The sequence below is a fragment of the Lipophrys pholis genome (genome assembly GCF_963383615.2).
Source record: "Lipophrys pholis genome assembly, chromosome: 10".
Classification (NCBI taxonomy): Eukaryota; Metazoa; Chordata; class Actinopteri; order Blenniiformes; family Blenniidae; genus Lipophrys; species Lipophrys pholis.
Window position 1 is genome coordinate 18,442,501 of NC_137640.1, and position 21,530 is coordinate 18,464,030.

At 38.5% G+C, this 21,530-nt stretch overlaps 1 protein-coding gene across 3 annotated transcripts; it reads left to right on the top strand.

Moving 5' to 3' along the window:
• The first annotated feature begins 1,331 nt into the window (after window positions 1-1,331).
• On the top strand, window positions 1,332-21,530 carry gtpbp3 (GTP binding protein 3, mitochondrial). Of its 3 annotated transcripts, none has more exons than XM_080473207.1 (12): window positions 1,332-1,618; window positions 2,328-2,596; window positions 3,228-3,314; window positions 5,034-5,116; window positions 5,857-5,976; window positions 11,152-11,224; window positions 12,222-12,365; window positions 14,513-14,678; window positions 18,383-18,507; window positions 18,864-19,038; window positions 20,001-20,236; window positions 21,018-21,530. In XM_080473207.1, exons 1-11 carry the CDS (start codon window positions 1,554-1,556, stop codon window positions 20,230-20,232), a joined length of 1,539 nt encoding a protein of 512 aa, XP_080329333.1. In that variant the 5' UTR covers window positions 1,332-1,553; the 3' UTR covers window positions 20,233-20,236; window positions 21,018-21,530. The 3 variants fall into 3 exon arrangements, with proteins under 3 accessions (XP_080329333.1, XP_080329332.1, XP_080329334.1); XM_080473208.1 differs by having other exon boundaries at window positions 1,359-1,714; XM_080473206.1 differs by having other exon boundaries at window positions 20,001-21,530.

Below are 21,530 nucleotides of genomic sequence, written 5' to 3' on the forward strand. Positions count from 1 at the left end.
AAGAAGAAAAAAATCGAATTTATTGAGCTGAAGTGTGGTAACCTCTTGAACGAAGAATTATGCACTTGTCTTGTGTTATGTCAGATCATTAACCATAAACAGGTGTGACACTGAGTTAAACAGACTGAAATCTCAACGAGCACAACAGACTCACATTTCGGCAGTACATGCATTATTTAGCCCTTCACAGGTTTATGTAAAGTATTCGTACAAGTGAGTACACTGAATAAAAGTAATGATGAAGTGTACATTTTGTTAGGTTTATTTAGATTTGGAAGCTTTTGCAGGGTGGCTTGTTGTTTCACTGGTTAAATTCTGGAGCCTCAGAAAATAGTCCTGGTCTTCCAGACTGTGTCTGTGTCGGGGATTTGCTTGTTCTTCTTGTGCCAGCATGGGTTTCTAGTGGTACTGAGCTTTCTTCACACAATCCAGGATCATTTGTTCAGGTATTTGGCCACAGTATATTTTTCTATATATTATTGCCTGGGCTGTAAAAGATTAAGGGTTGTGAAGTGATTGTGCTGTCAATGGTGTTCTATAAATAAAAACAGTTTTAAACTGAATTGTTATGCAGACCAAAATTTCATTTAAAAAGGGTATTGTAATCGATTCACCAAACAAACTAATTAAACGACCTACATTGTTTTTACGTTTACTTTTATACAACATTGTTAAAATTATATCAGACACTTTGACACTGAAGGAACCTTCCCACATTAGACATATATTCAGAATCAAGATCACAGTACTTTTTTTAATCCCAGGAGGAAATCCTCTAAAATTATTTGCATGTTGGACTAAAGATTGAAGATGGATGGATGGATGGATGATTTGGATACCTCTGATTTTGAGAGGAATTTCTTAGACATTTTCTGCTGTTATATAAGTATTATTATGAACTGTTACTAGATATGTGAGATACATGTTTGGTAACATTAAGTGCAATGATATTCCTTTCTATGAGTAAGAAGTAAAACTACAAATTGATGCATATGGATCTTCATTACTATCACCTTAAAGTGACCTTTACACTCATCAAAGCATTAGATTATCGCCAGAAAACAGTTTAATGGAATTTTGAATGAAAGGTTAATCACAAGACCTCTGAGTATTGTTACTGATTTTTATATGGTTTATTTTTCACTATTTCTATGATGAATATACTGTAATTATACATTTGATACATTTAGTTGAAGAAGCCGGAACCTTTCAATATGGTATTACGGACAGGATTTAGATGCGCACTATAGGCGGGGCGGAGAGCAGACGGACATATTTCAAACCAATAGGATTCCAGGATGGAGAGACGCCGTAGTAACCAGTAACCAATCAGAATGGGGGAGCAGCGACTGGTTCCTGCTGCTGCTGCTGGTGGTACACAGAGAGGCAGTTTGAGTTTGAGTTAGTTCATTAACATTAATTCTATAAATCAATGGATAATTCAAATGGATTAACGTTTACATTTTCTACAGAAACAGTACTGACGGTGTGGAATGTAGTTACATTAATTATTGTAAGAGCAGATCAAGTGTAACAATGTCAGTCTTATAAAAATGCTGCCACTTTCATCCATGTATCGAGGATTGTGGAGAACTGCTGTCCACAAACTGGGGACAAGGTTTGTTGGATGTGTTTTATTTATTTCTTTATCTACATAATTTGGAGTCAGATTAGACTGTTTGCGCTCCTTCGTGTGTCTGCACAGCAAAATCAGGTTAGTATGCAAATCAATGTCTGAATTAGCAGTCGTTGTTATTTTAAGTTAAATCTAACTTGAGTAGAGAAAATTCAGACTGTTGTAGTCTGACCTTGTAATATCTTTTTAGTTTTACAAAAACATTGAGAGACTCATAATTATGTTTAGTCAGTTTCTAAATTGTCTGTCCTATTTATAAAAGATGTTGATGCTGTTATTAATAATGATGATTATTGTTATGGTTCGTGCTCTCGCCTCACAGCGAAACATCGTGGGTGCAAATGCTGCTTCAGTGTGGGCATATGTTCCCCATTTCCTCCTTGGGTCCATTTGAGGTTAATTGGTGACCCTAATTTGCCTTAGATGTGAATGGGAATGGGTGTAGTTGTCCGTCTCTCTGTGATGGACTTGAGACCTGTCCATTTTGTACCCTGCCCTGGAACCCTGCACAGGATTAAGAATTTTAAAAGAGGGATGGATGATAATAATACATATTTATGTTTTTCTACATCTTTTCTGATGTTCCAAATTTGTGTGATATATTGTAGACTATTCTTGAAAAATCTGAATTATTCCATATACTTTGTCTCAGAATGTTAACCTCAGTTTTGCCCTTTTATATCTCCTTCAGAGGAACTCCACTCTCCAGAGTCCTGTCGACTTGCGACGAAGCCCCTTCAGGACTGTTTGATGCTGACACCATCTTTGCATTGTCGTCTGGTCACGGGAGGTGTGGCGTAGCCGTGGTGCGTGTCAGTGGTCCTGCCACAGCTACAGCTCTCAGGTGCATGGCTGGTCTCACACGCCGCCTTCCTCCTCCACGCACTGCCCTGTTACGCAGCATCACAGACCCCATTTCAAAAGAAGTGCTGGACCGCGGACTGGTACTGTGGTTCCCAGGTATTTTCACACACACACACACACACACACACACACACACACACACACACACACACACACACACACACACACACACACACACACACACACACACACACACACACACACACACACACACACACACACACACACACACACACACACACATATAAAACTTTCTTTGTGGAGGTTCATTGGGTGACGTAAACACAGCACCACACACAATTATACACCGTTACTGGGAATAAATCAGATGACAATTATCATATTTACTTGTCTCAACTGTATTTCGTATCACACATTGATGAACATTAACCAGTAACAGCCTTACTAATTTAGATCTGTGATTCTCAACCTGTGGTTCAGGGCCTTCTTGCCCTTTGGGTGCACCACTAGAGCATACAAGAAGACTTTTTCTCCTCTTTTCACAGAAGCAATCTGGGGGGGGGGGGGGGGGGGGGGTTGCAGAAAAATAATATATTGGGAACCACTGGACCACTACGATTGAGTATATATTAATGGATGAATATTGATCTTCCATAAAATGTTACTAAGTTGTTCTCTCAGTCATGTTATTGGCCGTCACAATAGGGACTTAATGCTCCATAAATGCTTCTTGATAATGTTTTTTCACTTTTGTTCATACCCTTAGCTCCTCATAGTTTCACTGGAGAAGACAGCGTGGAGTTCCACATCCACGGTGGTGCTGCTGTTATTACTGCGGTCCTGCAGGCTCTAGGTAAGAAAGAGATGTCCATTTTAGTATGCAATGATTAAATAAAGTGTGATGCAGCCTAACAAATAAACCTGCTGTTACACCCTTAAGTAAAAATACACTTTCTGTATGTGTGGAAAAAAAAAAAAGAAATTAAATGAAGACTCTTTCATTAAAGTTCTTTCTTGCAGTGAATGTGAAGAAGTACACGTCTTTAGTAACCAAAGTGTGTAAAGAGCTTTTCATTGAACATTTTTACTAGCTGCTTTTTTTATTTGCTGGGCATTGAAGACTTTTGTCAATTAAGACCATTCATGGAGGATGCATGCGCTGCTCTGAATCTACTCATGTAAAATAGCAGGGATATACTGTAATTTGTTTTTAGAAGGAAATTTATTTATATTACAACTTTCCCTTGTAGAAAAAAAAAAGAAAAAAAAAGCAATAGTCAAACATTGCATTGCAATTCTAAAAATGAAAACTGAAATCAAACCTAAAGTGACACCTGTGTTGTGAAATTGTTAGGACATAAAAGTTCTTGATATGTGTGTTAGTGAGTGTTAAAAGATGTTACAAAATAAATACTCCAAAAAGTACAGGAACAAAGATTTGTCATTTTGTTAGTAACGGCAAAATACTTCCTGACATGCACTTCATAAGAAACAGGATAACCCGCCGAAGTAGGAAAACTGACAATATTGACTTTATATCCAAACCCAAACTGAATCCCAAACTAAAAGAGGATAATCAAATTCGCTCCATGAAAGATATAAGCTCCCGACTCCAGCAGTTAACAGCCCACACACAGTCTACAAGCTGTAGAATGGCCCTCGGGTGGCACCTACCCCCTCCATGTTTACTTTTATTCACTGTGACTTGATGAGCATGATGCTGCACCAATCAGTTACTGATAGGAGGATTAAGAAGTAAGCGGTACCTAGGGAGGGACGAGTTAAGGAAAAGACTCAAGCACAGACACACAGACACACGACAGCCATATCACATGCATCATGTCACGCATCATCAGTTTGCAGGGTGTGTTTAGTTTATGTGCATATTCATAGCCTCAAATCCCTTTAACCAAATTTTCAAAGCCACATCTGGTTGAGTCATGTGGCTATCCGTCGCTGTGACTTAAAAGAGAAAAGTGACACATGCATTCCCATTTCTGAGATACTTAGAATATTCATATTGGCAAGCATGGCACTCCTCCTTTGATTGACAGAAAGTGTTTTGACTGCACTTCACTTATTGCGCTCCTAGAGGGCAGTCTTGCATAAAGCAGAAATGTTGGTGAAAACCTGTCACTTTTTACCACCTTGTAACGATTTCTAACTGTTAATAGCAATAATTTAAACAGGAATATAAGTGGCCGTTACAACACTGTACAAGACACCGATGAATATTCACAGGTTTTCTTTTGCAAAAAAGACAAGGAACACCTGGTAAAATGTTTGTGAGAAGATCAAATCTGAAAAAAATATTCTAACCACTCATCTGCTAAATGATTTTTGTGTTATATCATCTTCCTTCATGATGTTTGAATATTGGTTGAGCAGACAAAGAACACACGACCTTTTTAACCAGTCAAGGTGAACTCTGAGGGAAACACTGACCCCACATTTGATCCTTGCCTGATTGCGTGTGTGTGCGTGTGTGCGTGTGTGTATGTGTGTGTGTACGAATGCCTACGTTGCGCCACGTGCATTTCTACATGTTTGTGGTTGTGTGCGTGTTTTGCAGGAAGCGTGTCTGGCATGAGGCCTGCTGAAGCTGGGGAGTTCACTCGGAGAGCCTTTCAGGCTGGAAAGTTAGATTTAACGGAGGCAAGTGGTGACAAACTTAAGACTTGTGTATCGAAACGTTTTTATGACCTCCGTGTTTCTGGGGAACTGGAATAAGCAGGGTCTGAACAAATCCAAACTTTTACACGCATTACCAGGAAAAAGGTATTTAATTTGACTGTCAAAGATTCATAAAAAAAAAGCAAACATTAAAAAAAGCAAACTATCAAAGGGGTTCCCTGAACATTAAACAAATACCTCAGTAGCTTTTTTTACATCATAAAATTTAACTACTGATTGAATTTTATCTATAATGAGATAAAACAAAAGAGAATTGCAAAAAAAAACAAACACTCAACATAACTCGAAAAATGTTCAGTTAGGGGTCCAAAATTATTCCTGACAAAAAAAAAACCTAAAACAGTAAAATTGTTTATCCCATTATTTAATGTGATTAGATAGATAAACTGTTCTGCCTTCTCTTTTTATTTTTCATTGCTTTTGGGATCCATTGGGAAAAACAGCAGAATTGTTCTATTTTATGTGTTTTCTGTTGGGTTTTTTTACAAATCAATATCATCAATACTATTATATGTAGAATTTTATTGTTTTGATATGTCTTTCTTCCAAATACAAGAAATCCGTTATAAAAAGGTGTGTTTCAATTAAATTATAATAGTTTTTTATTGTCAACGGATTTTTTTTTAATCATGGTTATGCCTCTAAAAATAAAAGGATGTTTGGAACAGATTTTCTAATGTGACTTGTCTTTCCACCTGAAGGTTGAAGGACTCGGGGATCTGATCCACGCTGAGACAGAAGCCCAGAGGAGACAGGCCCTTCGACAGATGTCCGGAGATTTAGGGCGCCTTTATCAGGACTGGAGCAACAGACTGAAGCGAGTATGTTTTCTAAAATGACATGGACTGATCGTACTGCCAGAGACCTTATTTAGCCTTGTTGGACAGACAGAACTGTAGGTACTCAGATGATTAAAAAAAAATAAAAAATCAGGATTGAACCTCTGAAGTGTGGATATAGCGCAATTTACATATCTCAGGACAGTTATTCTACATATTGGATTTATTTTGGTCTGTCTCTCACACACTAACTGAAAAGCTTTTACAAAATTTCATAAGTGTATATTTGCATTTGACTGTAGATAAATTAGAGAAAAGGATATAGTAAATAAACTTTGCTTTCATAGTGCATTTAATCACCTCAGCTGTCTTAAGTGCCACACACACACACACACACACAATATTAAAATTGGGTTTTGTTGACGACTAAAGCCTACAAAATAATTCAATGTTGCCACCTGACTTCCCTACAAATAGAAGCTCTCAGAACATGTCTGGCAGCTGAATCTAAAATAGAGACATATTTGCTTGACCATCACTTGGAATCCCACTATTCCTCTTTTCTTTTATTCTCTTGAGCAGGAACAAGCTATGCTCCTCAAGCTTTCCCTGAAGAGGCTTTGGAAAGAACGTGTCTGTATTGTGCTGTAGGTCATGTCTCAGTCATTTTCACGCCCAGAAAATGCTTTTGTTTTATTGTGTATCCACAGCTGTTGTTGAAACACACTGCTTCTGGATTCAGTCAGAGGAATCTGAAGCTTCCTGTTTTTATGTGGCCCCAGTTTGTGTTGTGGATGTTTTTCTGTCCAGCTCCGACTGCGAGTGCCGTACAGGGATACATTTATGTGTTTGTTTTGAATATATCCAAGAAAAGTGAAAATCAAAGCATTATTTCTCTTCAGCAACTATTTGAATAATTCTAGTGATAATTACACTTTGCTTAACGACCAATTGTGGTTATAACTTGTATTTTGGTTTATGACCTGATGAATTTGAATGAAACTACACAAAGCAGTTGGGGAATGTGTGTTTGGCAGATTATTTATTTGTTGTAACAATGCTGTTTGGCAATAAACCTTTTATCCAGAAAGTCTTATAGCACTGGGAGGCCTGATTATTTACTATTTAGATGATGAAGTAACATGCGGTTGTCAGATGAGTATGGTGGATGGCACCCATCAAAACTTTTCCAAACCTTCTCTCCCAGTGCTTAACACCTTTTTATGTTTTGTGTTTGATGGATGGAACAGTGGAACTCTGAAGAAACAAGACATGTTGGCAATTGAACAGTTTATTAATTTAACAAACAATAGACTCGATATCATGTGCATTTCTAAGGATAATGTTCAGTTGCAGATTGTGGAGACCTTGATTTTCCACTGGAAGCAGAATTGAAACTCAATATCTCTGCATTGCCTCAAACGACAGCGAGCCTCGTGTCTCCACTGCAGGATTTGTATCTCCACATCATGACATTTCTTTCACCTTCATACGTGACTGTTGGTGTAGCAGTGGGTAAAACCTTCCCAGTATTCTCCAGACCTTGACCCTTCAACCCAAAGTGCTGTTGGCAGAATCTGGACTGATCAATAAACATTACACATCACATGATACTAATAAACATTACAGTCCTCCTCTGGATCATTGTCAGTACCTGGCGGTACAAGAAGTTCAAAACAGGAGGTGGTCGCAACGGCAGGGAAAAGCTGTTTGATATTAGCAGAGATTATTTTCATGGGATTAACCAACATACTCGGCTGTGCCACTCATCCGGCAAATGTTCTTGCAAATGGGCACCACTTTCATAGGATTTCCACCGGGAGGAGATTTACTGCCTAGAAGCATTACAAACGGTAGTTTATTTGTATATGCTGTACTAATGCTGAAACAGCAAATAGAATCGCACTCCTGCTGATGCCAATGTCACAGCAACAAACATTCAGTTTGATGATGGAACCACAATCCATTAATTACGCATCACGACTGTAAACATTCTATTAATCCAAGTAGAGATTAGTATTTCAAATAATTTCTGTATATTTTAGAATTTGTTTTGGACCAAGAAAGATTCATCTTCGGCTTCCATCACTTATGGTTTCCTCTTTGAACGATATCACTTGACGTACTCCGTGTGAGCTGTGGTCACAGACATTCATTTGATATCTGAGCCCATGCAGTGGTTTCCATTGCTCTGCACATAGTAACAATGCAAGTCCTTCTGTGGTAGGAACAAGTACAACACATGGAGCTGAAAGTGAAACAGATTGAGGGCAGCAACATATTTAAGAAATGTTTGAAATTAAAAAACGGTATTCTTCACGTATAGCAGATTTGTCCGTTTATACCTTGGAGGGTTTCAGGGCGTATTCATCTGTCAGGTTTGATTTGGTTAAAACAAATCCTGGTGCAACTGCTCTTATTGTGGTACATCTTTGGACACAGATCTGTGAAGTCTCTGTCGTCCAGGCCAAGCTATCCCTGATTCCTGCCTTAAGAAGGTAACATGACTTCTTTGAGCTTTAGAAGATGTTTCACCTCTTAACTGAAAGACTTTGTGAAATGTGGTTGCAGCCAACTGGACCCTGGTGAACATGAAACAAGTAGATCAAACTATTGAACTATTTGAACACAAATTCTAGAGTAATTTCTAAAAGCAGCACAGACCTGTTGGTCCAAACTTATGAAATGATAAACTTTATGAAAGCATTTGGGAATCATTGTAGTCAGTTGTTTTTTTTTTTCTTGTTTTTTTTTTTTAAATTTCCAATCCTACATGTTTGAACTACATTAGAATTGGGGTTTGTAAATCATGTACAGTTTTAGTACGCACTGTACATATTGTGCATATTGTACACATATTGGTTATAATTCTTGAGATATATCTTTGATATCATATCTACCTTTAGTGTTGAATTTCTGTTTTCTGAAAGTTTTAAAAGCTTTCGGTGAGTTTCAAGCTGGTAAAAATACCACCAAAGTGATCTAATGTGCAGACTGTTATCCTTTTTTTTTTTTTTTTTTTAACTTCTGATCTGGACCCGAAAAACACTCTACAAGTTGGAACATTTGTTTATGTCCTGAGTTGTGTAAAGAAAAAAGAAAAAAAAATGATCTAAATAACCTGTTACCATGTATTTGTACTTGATCCCTACTCGATCCCCAGCTTTAACTATGGAATGTGGTGGTTCTGTTGTCTCTGCAGAAAGTATTTTTGTGAGTGATGTATGTATATATATATATATATATATATAGCTGCTGTTCCTCCACTTCTCACTTGTCACACACACATGTGATTGATTTTTATTTTTTTCCGTCTGTGTGCCTCTGGGAATCATGGTAAGCGCAGCTGTGGTGTGTCCGGCAGGTACCACAGTCACACAATCAAGACGTTGATATATTCTGTGCGACAGTATTGTTTTCCTTATCTGTAAAGTATATCCTGTATTGTGTATGTATAAATAGGCAGCAGACGGATGAGTCAGTCCTCGGATGGTGAAAAACGAGACACAAAAAGATCCTGTACCTCTGTAAGGCTCAAATTAGAGTTAATGACACTTTTGTTTAATGTTTTGTTGTGTTTTGTTCCGTAGGGGCAGACCTACAGTCATGTGTTTTTAGCTTCAGCTGAAACTTTGAGCAAGTCCTCCAACAGTGACTCCCAGTTCACAGCCAACTAAAGCCCCATTTGTGTCTTAATGCATGCAAGTCAGCCTAAATACAGTGCACTGATGTCAAAATGATGCATTTTTATTAGTTTTTAATTCCAAGCTTTTGTTCAACCAGGCAAGCCTTATTGATATCAAGGGTCTCTTTTGAAGGGTAGCCAGGCCGAGACAGCAGCCATGATGCAAAACCATAAGTGATAACGGCAATTAATGGGTTTTGAAATTACTTACAGGAAGCTCATCAAGCTGATATGACAGTAGGTGTGTTGTTATATCTTATTATACATCACCTAGATTAAATGCTGACGGAGGCAGTTGCAGGCAGTCTGCCGCGGTGGGTCAATGACCGCAGATAAATGCTTCAACTCCATGGATGTGAGCCAAGCTTGTCCTCTACTGTGAACTTTCAGTGAGCGTTAAAAAAAACGTGGAACCAGAAATGATTGAGTCCAGATGTTCTCCCTCGAGAAAGTGTTCGGCTTGATTCCTAGAAGTAATTAACAACACATGCTTATTTTTGGCTCCGATTTTGGAGAAATCCGATCATTATGATCACCTGCGTGATGTTAGGGGTCAAACTGTCATTTGACTCAAACAATGCAACCTTTTCTAACCAGTGGCTTCCAACGTTTTCCAGTGGATTAAAGTGTGGGAGTCTGATGCTTCCTGTTTTTGTGCAGCTATACCACTATTGTGTTTATGTTCCGCAGTGTCCATCAAGATACCGATCAGCACTGTTGGTGGACAAACTGAAGTGCTTTTCCCTCTGTCGAGTCACAAAAATTTGGTAGTGACGTTTGAAAGATTGATATTACATGTTAGATAGATATATAGAGAGAGGGGGAGATATGATACATTATTTATGTGGGGAAAAAACGTGGGTCTTATTTTCCCCAAATTAAAAATGTCTAAATAAGACGTTTTTAGTTGTGATAAATTGCTGCACTTTTCATACATTCTGTATGTGTTTGACTCTTGTTGGGGGATTTGCTAACACACCAGTTCTTTATTTCTTTCTGTGAAATTGTAATTGACACTCAATCAATATATTCAAGTAGTGATTTATATGTATTTCTATTTATGAACAGTTCCATTTCCTTTTCTCAGATTTTCTTGATTTTCTCACTCAACTTGAAAACAAAATGCACCGTATGCTCTGCAAAAATACCCCTGACAACCTTGTTTTTTTCTTTACTCAAAATGTATTTTTCAGTTTTAGACTTGTTTTCAGGTACACCTGGCTTGTTTATTTTACAGTTTGATATATTTTTCTTTAGAATCTGCATTTTTTTATTTTTTTTCGCCCATTTCAAAGCATCACTGGAGTTCCAATGACGTATTTATTACTATCGGTTAATGTTACTAATGGAGTAATATTTTCATGTCAACACACACCATATGAGCCATACATGCATTGTTTATCAATTTTTTTCTTTTTTATTATATAGTCCTGATTGTTGGGTCCTCGGTTAATTGAGCAATATAAGAAAACTATTAATTTGGTACTCGTCTCAGTGAGTTTGCTGTCTTCTCTGTTTTGTTCGACTCACAGTGTCTGGCGCATGTCGAGGCCTTCATCGACTTCAGCGAGGATGAACTTATCGAGGATGGGGTTTTAAACCAAGGTATGTATGCACTCTGACCCTTTGTTCTGCTCACAAACAACTGGACCGTCATCCCGTGGGCTTTTGGGCATGTGTGTGTGTTGGGGGGGTCCGATGGCTCTGTTTCTCTCTGAAGGGAGAAGAGTCTGGCTGGCTTTCCTGTTTGGATCTTCAACTGGCCAACCGGCTAGTTTGCTCCACTGCAGGGAGAACCCGTCAACATCCAACCACCCAAAGCACAATTTCCTTAGGAAGTGTGGCAAGAAGGCTGGTGGGACAGTGGGGGCATGAGCCTTATCTTCAAAGACAATGTTTCATGTCAATCACAGAGGTAGTGCTGTCAGCAACACCGTACAGTGCTTTCTATATCTAGGTTTTCCCAAGCTTGCCGTGTGTGTTGCGTGCATGTGTGTGTTTGTGTGAGAGAGTAAGGGATGCCTCCCCGGAGTCTGCCGCCAGCTGTCTGGCACTGCCACAGCTCTTCAGAGGCCTCAACTGTTGTGAAGGTTCAACACACAAAGCCAGAAAAAGATTGTTTATTTTTGGTGGCAGGAAATGACGGCTCATGCCCCGCTGCTGCAAATAGTGATAGATTAGTTTCCCAAAATACCAGACCTGGCATAAATTCTTTCATATGTTAATTTAACCTGCGAGCTAAGTATGAAATATTTTCAACTGTTGTCACACGTCAATAAAAGTGTGGCGAATTCACGTGTGCGACTTACATCGGTGTTCTCCAGAAAATCAAATTTTTTGCCCCAAGAAAAATTCTCCTTTGTCGACACGTTGTGTTGTCAAAACCGTTTTTCCACTCTGGTCCTGCACGGAAAGAAGCATGTCCATGACCCACATTCAGTCCAGACGAAAGGTGTCAGACGCTGGTGAACTGGCCTTTTTTCCTTCAAAGGACTGAAATTCCTTTCACAAGGCCACGAAAGTGAAGTCCAATACGAAACTTACGTCATGTCCTGCTTTCTTTTTATGTTTTTCTGCCTTGTCTTTGCAAAACGGTAAACAGTGGACACGTCGTTGAAGAAGCTGCAAGCAGAGATGTTACAACACCTGAAGGACGAGAGAAGGGGTGAGAGGCTGCGCAGTGGAATCCAGGTGGTCATCGCAGGAGACACCAACGCAGGCAAAAGTAGCCTCCTGAACACACTATGTAAGAACCTGTACACACACACACACACACACACACGCACACACACACACACCCTTCTAAGAAGAAACGTCACATTGATGCAGTGCATTTAGACTTCAACCCTCATAACTAGATGTTTCTGTTCACTGTTGCCTCCAGCCCCAGTTTGGGAGGAGGAATGCAGCATCTATCATATTGTAAGCAGCATGGACTGTGAAGTGAAAATGTAGTTTGTTTTTTCCCTGGACAATGAGAGTTAAGTCTTCTCGATAAAAGATTGTTGGTGAGAGAAAATTCTAAAAAAGAAGACCAGTTTTTTCCCCCCCGAGTCCCTTTACTTATGATGGTTTTGCTTTAAATTGAGCCCATAATTCACACTTCATTCATCCATGTCCAAGAACTGCTTTATCTAAAGTTTGGGTTGTTTGGTTTGAGCTTATCTCGACAAACAGTGGCTGGCAGACAGATTTCAACCTGGATGGACAGTTCAGCAAATGGCATCATAGAAATATCCACTTGATGGGAAACTTTTCTTTGGATTGTGGCTTTCTAACTACCAGGAAAAGATGGTAGTAGAGTTGCAGTCTCACAACACAAAGACCCGGAAGCAGAATTTAATGTGGGTTCTCTTACTGTGAGGAGTCAGGAATGTCCACTTTAGCAATAAAGCACTGCTCACATTATCATCAGAAGTAGTTTTGTTTTCTGCAAGTCAAGTTAAAGAATTCAAGAAACTGGTAGAAGACGCAGGTACAGTAACGTCAGGAATTATGAAGTTTTATTGTGGAGCAAATCCCAGCTTTCACTGTTAAATATTATATTTTCATGGAAGATATCTAAAGATCCGGAGCATTTATCCAATGTGTTCTGTATTGTTTTAGCTGCTGCTCAGCCCTTGATGATGGTCATTACTTTGTCTGTAATAAATATAATTTAAAGCTGTGATTTATTACAAGCAAATGAATGTACATAAACATATTTGTCACAATAGTTCTGTTGTGTTTAAATGAACACGCTCTAAATCACTCTCGTTCCTAATTGTGTGTTCCCAGTCCCTATCGGCCCGCAACATTGACAGGGCGTGTTTGTTTTGGATATTGTTACCTGGAGTAATTTAGATCGCATCAAGACTTGAAGCTTGGCAGGAGTTTGTGAGAACCTCCCATCCGAATAATAGGCACATTTGTCAAACTTCAAATATAATCCTGTTATTCTTTCCCATTCATTAGTCTGTGTGATGGGCTGCACTGTAACAGTCAGCATGGACACACAGCCCCTGTGCTTTATTGGGCCGAGAATATAAGAGGACAGAATCATACAATATAGTGGGAGTGTCCCAGTTTGTTGCTGTTATTGTCATTTTACTGTCATTTTTACTCAGTTTAATTAGCAAATTTAAGAGTTTGCAGAAGTAGTCAAGTACTTAGGCTGACATTAATTTAAAGACTTTTTAAATTTTTTCATATAATGGAGTATAATGGATGCCATTTTATGGTTTCGGTAATTGAAATAAATAACTTGTATTTTTTTCATTACTTTTAATGAGCTCATTCTAGTTCCATATACCATGTATTCCAGGTTCTTAATTTACGTGGGTAATAAACTGAAGGTTTTTCAGTCATATACTGGTGGTCGGAATGGCACAACCCCTTTTACGTAGCGTTTTAGAAAATACCCTATTTTCTCACAGGACAGGACTTCACAGTATGACTTTCCAACAAAATTCACCAGACAATCCCACATTTGTAATGTGAGCTCCTCAGTACCCTTAAAAAACCAAACTGTAATATATTTATGAAAAAAAAAAAAAAAAACTTCCAGAAAGTAGCAAAAATATTTTGATTACAATTTTATTGGAGTGGCCGATGAGGCAATTGATTAATCTAGAAATAACTTTAAGCTTCAGTTGCCGTCTGATATGAAGCTACAATGTCCAAAGTGCATGAAAAGTCAGAGGTCCAGGACATGTTTTTCACTGATTTACAAAAACCATGAGACCATGAGACCCTCACAGATGCGTAAATCATTTTCAGTTCAGTAACAGATAAAATTGTAATCATGGATCTGTTTGTATAAAAACATGCGTGTTCATTATAAATAAATAAATGGGCTTTTATTTTAAAACATGATCCATCATCTTCATGATTAAAGTTTTTTTTTTAATGCAGGCCAGAGACCTGCGGCCATTGTGTCTCCCATTGCTGGGACCACCAGAGATGTTGTGGAGACGGCGCTGGACATCGGTGGCTTCCCTGTCCTCCTGAGCGACACAGCGGGCCTCAGAGACAGCGCGGACCTGGTGGAGAGAGAAGGAGTACGTCGAGCCCGGGAAAGGTAGAAGGAGGCATACTTTATAAAAATATAATGTCGATTATTTCCATCATCTTATAAATTCAACCAACAGCTGGACAAAAAGACATTTGAGGGATGTTTCACTTCAGGTTAGAGGACAATGGTACGTGTGGACATGTGCTGTGCTGTGCACACGTGGATAATTTAACAAACAAATTAGCCTCGTGGCCAGTGGAATATGTCCTTGAAGACAAAGAAAGGAAGAAATAAGTCATTTCTTTTCCTCATGTTACATTTTTGTCAAGTCTGTAACCTCCAGAGTTTATAGTAATGCTGAGCCGTGGTTAAAAATACATGGAGACAAACACTGTCAGGAGGTTGCACAATGAAGAGTCACCTTTCCTTCTTCAAGAGCATTTGCCACTAAGAGGCTTTTCATATGGCGATCTACTGACAACTGTTTACGCTAGTGAAGAATAGATGTCGTCGTCACTGCTTTATAATACACAAACAGGCAGATGTATGTACACCTCACTCTATGCAAACGTTACATCAACTTCTATAAGACAGTTACACCGACACATTTTTATTTAATTTGAATTTGTTGTGGTTAAAGCTTCCATCAATTGTAGGAGATAGTAGTATTATCAGTTGTTGTTTTAGTTGTTTAGTAAAAATGTAAGTCTGCTTGTAAAAACAAAGGCAATGCTTTTGTATTTATTAGAATGTTGTACTTGTATAGGGTAATACTGACAGATGACTGACACATTTCCGTTCTCAACACAAAAAAAAGTGTTCAACATATAACAAACTTTGATTAAGGGACTTCAAACAAAGAATTTAATAGGAGGTATCATTAAAATTGTTTGAAAAAAAATCGAAATTGTTCATATTTAAGTTGTGTGCATGTTTTTTATATTTAACGTCATCTTGTGATGTTGATATTAAATGAATGAATAAGTAAAACCAATAATGCATTTAATCAACCCCAAAAATATATTTAGAAAACAAAGAAGATCACATCATATGAGACTCAAATGACGGACTTTCCACCATGTCGTCACAGGAGCGTCACTATTTTCAGAAGTAACGTGCTAGAAGATGTTTGATATAATGAAATTCAGAAGACTCTTACAATCAATTAAGTTTCGGTGAGCTTTTGTACTTGTTACTTTTGGCATATATTGAAATGGTTGTGGATGTGCAGCGCTGCAGTTCTGCTGTCGTTCATGATCTTCATCTTGTTCAGGAGACCAGCAGTCAGCAAAACCAGCCAAAGTTTATTTCTTCATGGTTACTGTTACATTAAACTCCTGTTTTCTGGAGAGCACTGCTATTTCTGAGTTAAAAAAAAAAAGAAAGCTATGGTCCAAGTACTTCATTTAAGCCATCTTGGGGCTAAATAACAAAGCAATGACTAAAATAGTTTTATAGACTGGAACAGTGGCTGGATATAATACAACAAATACATGTAATGGAAGAAAAACCCCACATATTTTAAAACTACAAGAATCCCAATTTAAACAAAACCAAGAATATCTGAGTCGAACAAGCCAAAAGAAACACAACAATCACTGATACTGCAAGGAGATGGCTGTAAAACAAGAAGACAGGGACTGTTGTGGAGAATCTGTGAGTTCCAACAGCGAGCGCTGTTTTGTTTGATCCTCAGGACTTTTTTAATTTCTTTAAAGCCACATGACAGTGTTATGCAAGGGTAACTGATGCAGTGGCTGCAGGAACCTGGAAGCCCTCAGGGAAATATTAGTCAGGACAATTAAATCAACATTACTCAACACCAAGTAGCCCTCAGACTCAAAAGGCTTGATGGCCCCTGGTGTCGTGGCTGGCGTTCATGTGCCTTTCTGTGTGGAGTTTGCACGTGCAGAAGTGTGCTTGATTTCCTCTCACAGTCCAAACGCATACGTTTTAGGTATCTCTTCATTGCCCAAACACAGTTGTGAATGAGTGTGCTTGTCTATGTTAGCCCTGTGATAGACTAAAATGTCTAATCAGTTGGGAAAATGAGGAAAATACAAAATATTGCCAGTTTTCAGGACAAAAACAATAAAGAGTGGTTGCATACATGTGCTCTCCGGCTTCACCACAGTGAAAACAAAACCTCAGAATATTTCTAGAGACCCTGTCCTCGTTTTGAGTGGGAAACCAACATTTCATATCCTAACTTTTTTTTTTAAATAACTAATGCTCTGGCGAGAGTCGGGAGGTTTTTAGTGAAAAATAGTGTGAACTCGAAAGGAAGGCGTGAAAATATGTCATTTTGAGAAGGATCTGTTATTTGTTCACAATTTGAGCTATTTGACCGACGTGATGGCTCTTTAGGAAGGGTGGGCAGTTTATGTTCTGTAGGAAACGTTCTGTGCAGCGAGCAGGACAGAGGCTCGTGACCTGGGTCACTACAGGAAGGACGTGGTGAGTACAAGCATCCTCTGACCTGCCTGCTGCTTCCACACAGTCAGACGATGGCAAGGCAGCTATATTTCGATGCAACCGCTGGTTACCTGCTCAGACAATTACCCTTTTTCCCCATTTATAGCATTATTGCATACATTTAAAAAAAATTTAAAAAATTTAACTGTGTCTACATGGTAAAGTGCACAAATGAATAGTCTCTGTGATTTTTATAGGATATTCTGCAAGCAGGTGACTGGTTATAGTTTCATCAAGCTTCAAAAATGCTTAAATTGTAGAACAATTTCAGAAAAATATGTGTGAACAATTTAAAGATATAAGACATAACATCATTAATTGCTATAGAGCATCAGGGGGCATCTCGGCGTGCAAGGCCACACTTCATTATTGAATGCTGGTGCTCTTCAGGCTCTCTGGCACTTCTTCAATAGAACAGGGGTGATTTATTAATGGAAACTACTCGACTCAGACGAACGTCAAGAAATTGGCCTGTGAGCACAGTTCGTTCTGCCACACACAGATGGAAGTTGAAGTATCTTGCACAGAAGAATCCATATGTGACCACAATCTAAAACTGATTCAGATTGATTAAATACAAGATTATTCTATTGAAACCACACATATGGTGGTTTATAAGCTACAGGGGAGAGGTACCTTCCAGTTTGTTGAAATCCATGCATTTCTGCTTGTATGAAGAATTCGTATCTATGACATAAGCAGCTGACAAATCCGGAAAATTAAAAGTACATTGAGGTTTTAGAGCAACATCTGCTTCCATCCATCCCAGAAGATTTAGACTGACATTGTTTAACCGATCGCACGTCAGTAATTCACACTTGTGCTTATTCTGCTGAGGTTCCTCTTTTCATTGATCATCCACTATATTGTTGTAAGAATAAAATCAGATGCTGTGTAATAGGAAACGTCTTTAAAACAGGCAGTGTTTTACTTTATTCATCTGACATGTGTGCTGTCTTCTGTCTTTAAAGAATATGGTTGTATGAAATTTGCAACTCATCACTCATTATTTTCCCAACATTTTCTTTTTTTTATTTGTATTGTAAATTGAGAGAGACTCATTTGATTATTTGTGACATTTTGTCTAGCAAAATACATTAAATGATTTCTTATTATTTTCAGCTTATCAGATTATATCAAGCCTTTACTCAAAGTGCCAGTATCAGTTAACTAATATGCTGGATTGGACTTTTGTAGTTTGGTTGCAAGTATGCCAACTTAATTAAAGTATTTTGACAATTTTATTCAATTCAGCGTTTCCCAAATCAAACTGAAGGCTGCTTCCTATCCTCCAGGGTGGAGCAGGCTGATCTGACCCTGGTGGTGGTGGACTGTGTGCACCTCCCTTCAGATGAAGGAGGCGCAGTGGCCTCCCTGCAGGAGCACCTCAGGACTGTGCTGCAGCAGCGTCCCAATACAGGTTTGATGTCAAAGACCCACGACTCATAGAAGCTACATTTTAAAGGCACCCCGAGCGGAATAAAGCCGAGCACATGACTTTTATTGGTTTCTTTTTCTCCACTCTGAGGTGACGTTTCGGTGGTTGTCGGTGTAAAAAGTGAGACTCACTGGACAGTTACTTTGAAAGTTATTGTGCTCGGATGTATAATTTATTTCTGCACACTACAACGTGCTGATGCAGCGCTCGCTTGCACTTACTTTTTTTTTTTTTAAGTATTATTGTCCAAGATGTCACAGAATGTAAAGTCAGATTTTAATTATAAAAATGACTGACAGAAATGTCAATGTGTTTACTCGCCACTCATCACCCTGCAGACAGGTGTCTCCTGGTGCTGAACAAGGTGGATCTGCTCTCTGAGATGCAGAGACGGAGGCTAAACGAGGAGCTGAGCGGAGCCGCTGGACTCCCTCCTGTCTGTCTGATCTCCTGTCAGACTCATGAAGGACTGACGGATTTCCTCACTGTCCTGCACCGCAGAGTCCAGATGCTGTGAGTCCCTATTAGGACTGATTTAATTTGCTGTAAGAGTGATGCATCTACAAACTGAAACTGTTTTATTTATTATATTTATTTATGTACGTTTGCCCATGTCATACCTGCATTGTCATGAAACAGGTCCTCAACATGTATATTTATGGATGTTGAAACTGGATGCTGATCTGTTAAAAACATGAAATCCAGCACACTTTTATAATGAGGTAATGATCATAGGAGATTTTCAAGAGAACACAATAAGATAAAGTTCAATTCCATTCACTTTAATTCAGTGTAATTATTTAGTCATTGCACCAATCACATCAGTCAAATTCTTGTGTTTGTTATTTCTACATTAATAACATGTAAAAATTTAAATCTTGGAGAAAGAAAAGTTTAATTTCATGATTGTGTCTTCAGTTTACAAATAAAGGAAAACATCTGATCTTCTGATGTATTACTATTATATGATATATATTATTAAGATACTGTAAATTCAATTTTTGTGACTTTTGACCTAAATATAGAGAAAAACTCCTAAAAAAAAAAAGAAAAAAGAATGGGATATTGTGAAATATGTGGAAGTTTTGCTTTCTATATGATGAGAAAAAAATAATTTTCAATCAAATGTATTTTTTTTTTGTCATGGATCTACAGTGAGACAAATGTTTGAATAATGTAGAATAACCCAATTCAGCCCTAAATAAACAATTGTAGAGATACTCTCTGGTGAGGGGATCATAAAAAGAGAAAACACAGTTGACAATAAGCATGTATGGTCATAGGCAAGATATTGTATTTTATATAAAACAATACATTATATAATACAGTATTTTAATCATATAATTTGATGAATGAATGAAATAATATGTGTAATCACTCACACTGAAATTCTTGTTTAATTTTAGTTAGTTTTTTTTTTATAAATTGAGAAGCAAAGCTGTGGTTCATCGTTTACTCTGAACTTTCTGCTGTAGATGTGGCGACCCTCTGTCTGGTGCCCCCACGCTGACCCAGGCCCGCCACAGGGCACACCTGCAGCAGTGCACGGCCTCCCTGGCTCAGTATCAGCGGTACCGGGACCGGGACCTCGCCCTGGCGGCCGAAGGCGTCCGGCTTGCTCTCACCAGCCTGGGCCGGATCACTGGACGGGTCGGGCCAGAGGAGATCCTGGATATCATCTTCAAAGACTTCTGCATTGGAAAATAGATAAGTAAGAGTGAAAACACAAGAGCCGTGGCATCGCTGCGCACTCGCACAGGAAGTCTGCATTCCCGCCGTCTCACAGTATCAGTGGAGAGGACGGGACAAACAGGGCACCTCCTCGGCTCTGTGCCAGGCTGAAAAGAATGAAGTTCACATTCTTGGCTGCAGAATACTGCTAGTCCCCTGGCACATAAATGTTTGTTTTCTATGTGAAAGCTTTTTATCCGACCGAAATATTTTTAGCTTGATGTGCAGGTGCCTCAGAGGATGAAATGAACATGTGTTTGGCATTTCTTGACTTGGAATCTAATAATAGTTGTGGAACGCCTTTGATAGGTGAATATGGGCCTTCTGGGCTGCAACATAGCAGCCAAGATGTTTTAAAATAAAAGTGCATACCGCTGCAAGGTCAAGGATGTTTACTTGTTATGCAGGAAAATGAAATCATATTAATGTTATTGTGTTTGTTCTGTTGTGTGGAGGAGCTGGAATATGTGAATGTGTCCAGTCATTGCACACAGACTGCAGCTGACCTGAAATCAATAATTATAGAGCACTGTGCTGTAGGAATGGGAAGGATTTCTTACACTTTATGTATTCTTCCCTTTTTATTTTATTGTTTTTATAGGTACATAATATTAATGTGACTTCACCGGGAAACCCTACAAAAGGCATAAAATAAATGTATGTGGAAACGTGAGGGAGCTGCTACAGTGTAGTTGAAAAAACAATAATACAGTCAGAATTGACTTTTTTTTTCCTCTCTGTGTTGCACTTTGTGTCACCAGATATGTGGTCACTGTCTTTGAGCTCATCCTTCGTGCTCGGCCCAGGATACATGCACAGTCGATCAAAGAGTCTGTTTCAGGTTTCTGCTGCTCAACAGATGGCAGTCATCTTCCTATTATCATCGCCTGTGACCAACAGAAGAAAACTATCTTCATTTTTATTTTCTTGCATATTTATTTACACTATAAAGAAAATGTGCAACAAGTTACATTTTCAAACACAAAGTATTTTTTAAAGTCGGGGAAATTTCTATTTAGGCTGTGTTGGGGTTCTCATCATTGAATCCAATGTTGCTGTATAAGTTGTTGTTGTTTTTTTTTTGTTTTTTTTTATTCCTTCCACTGTCCAAAGGAATTCCTATTAAGTTAATTGGTAAATCTAATTTGCCTATAAATGTTCTGTAAAGTGTGTACCTGTAATCCTCAATGGGATATGGAGGGAGGGAGGAATTCTTTGTCTGTTTGCCTTTTTCTCTGTTGGTTGGTTTCCTTGATTAAAGGGTTTGATAATTG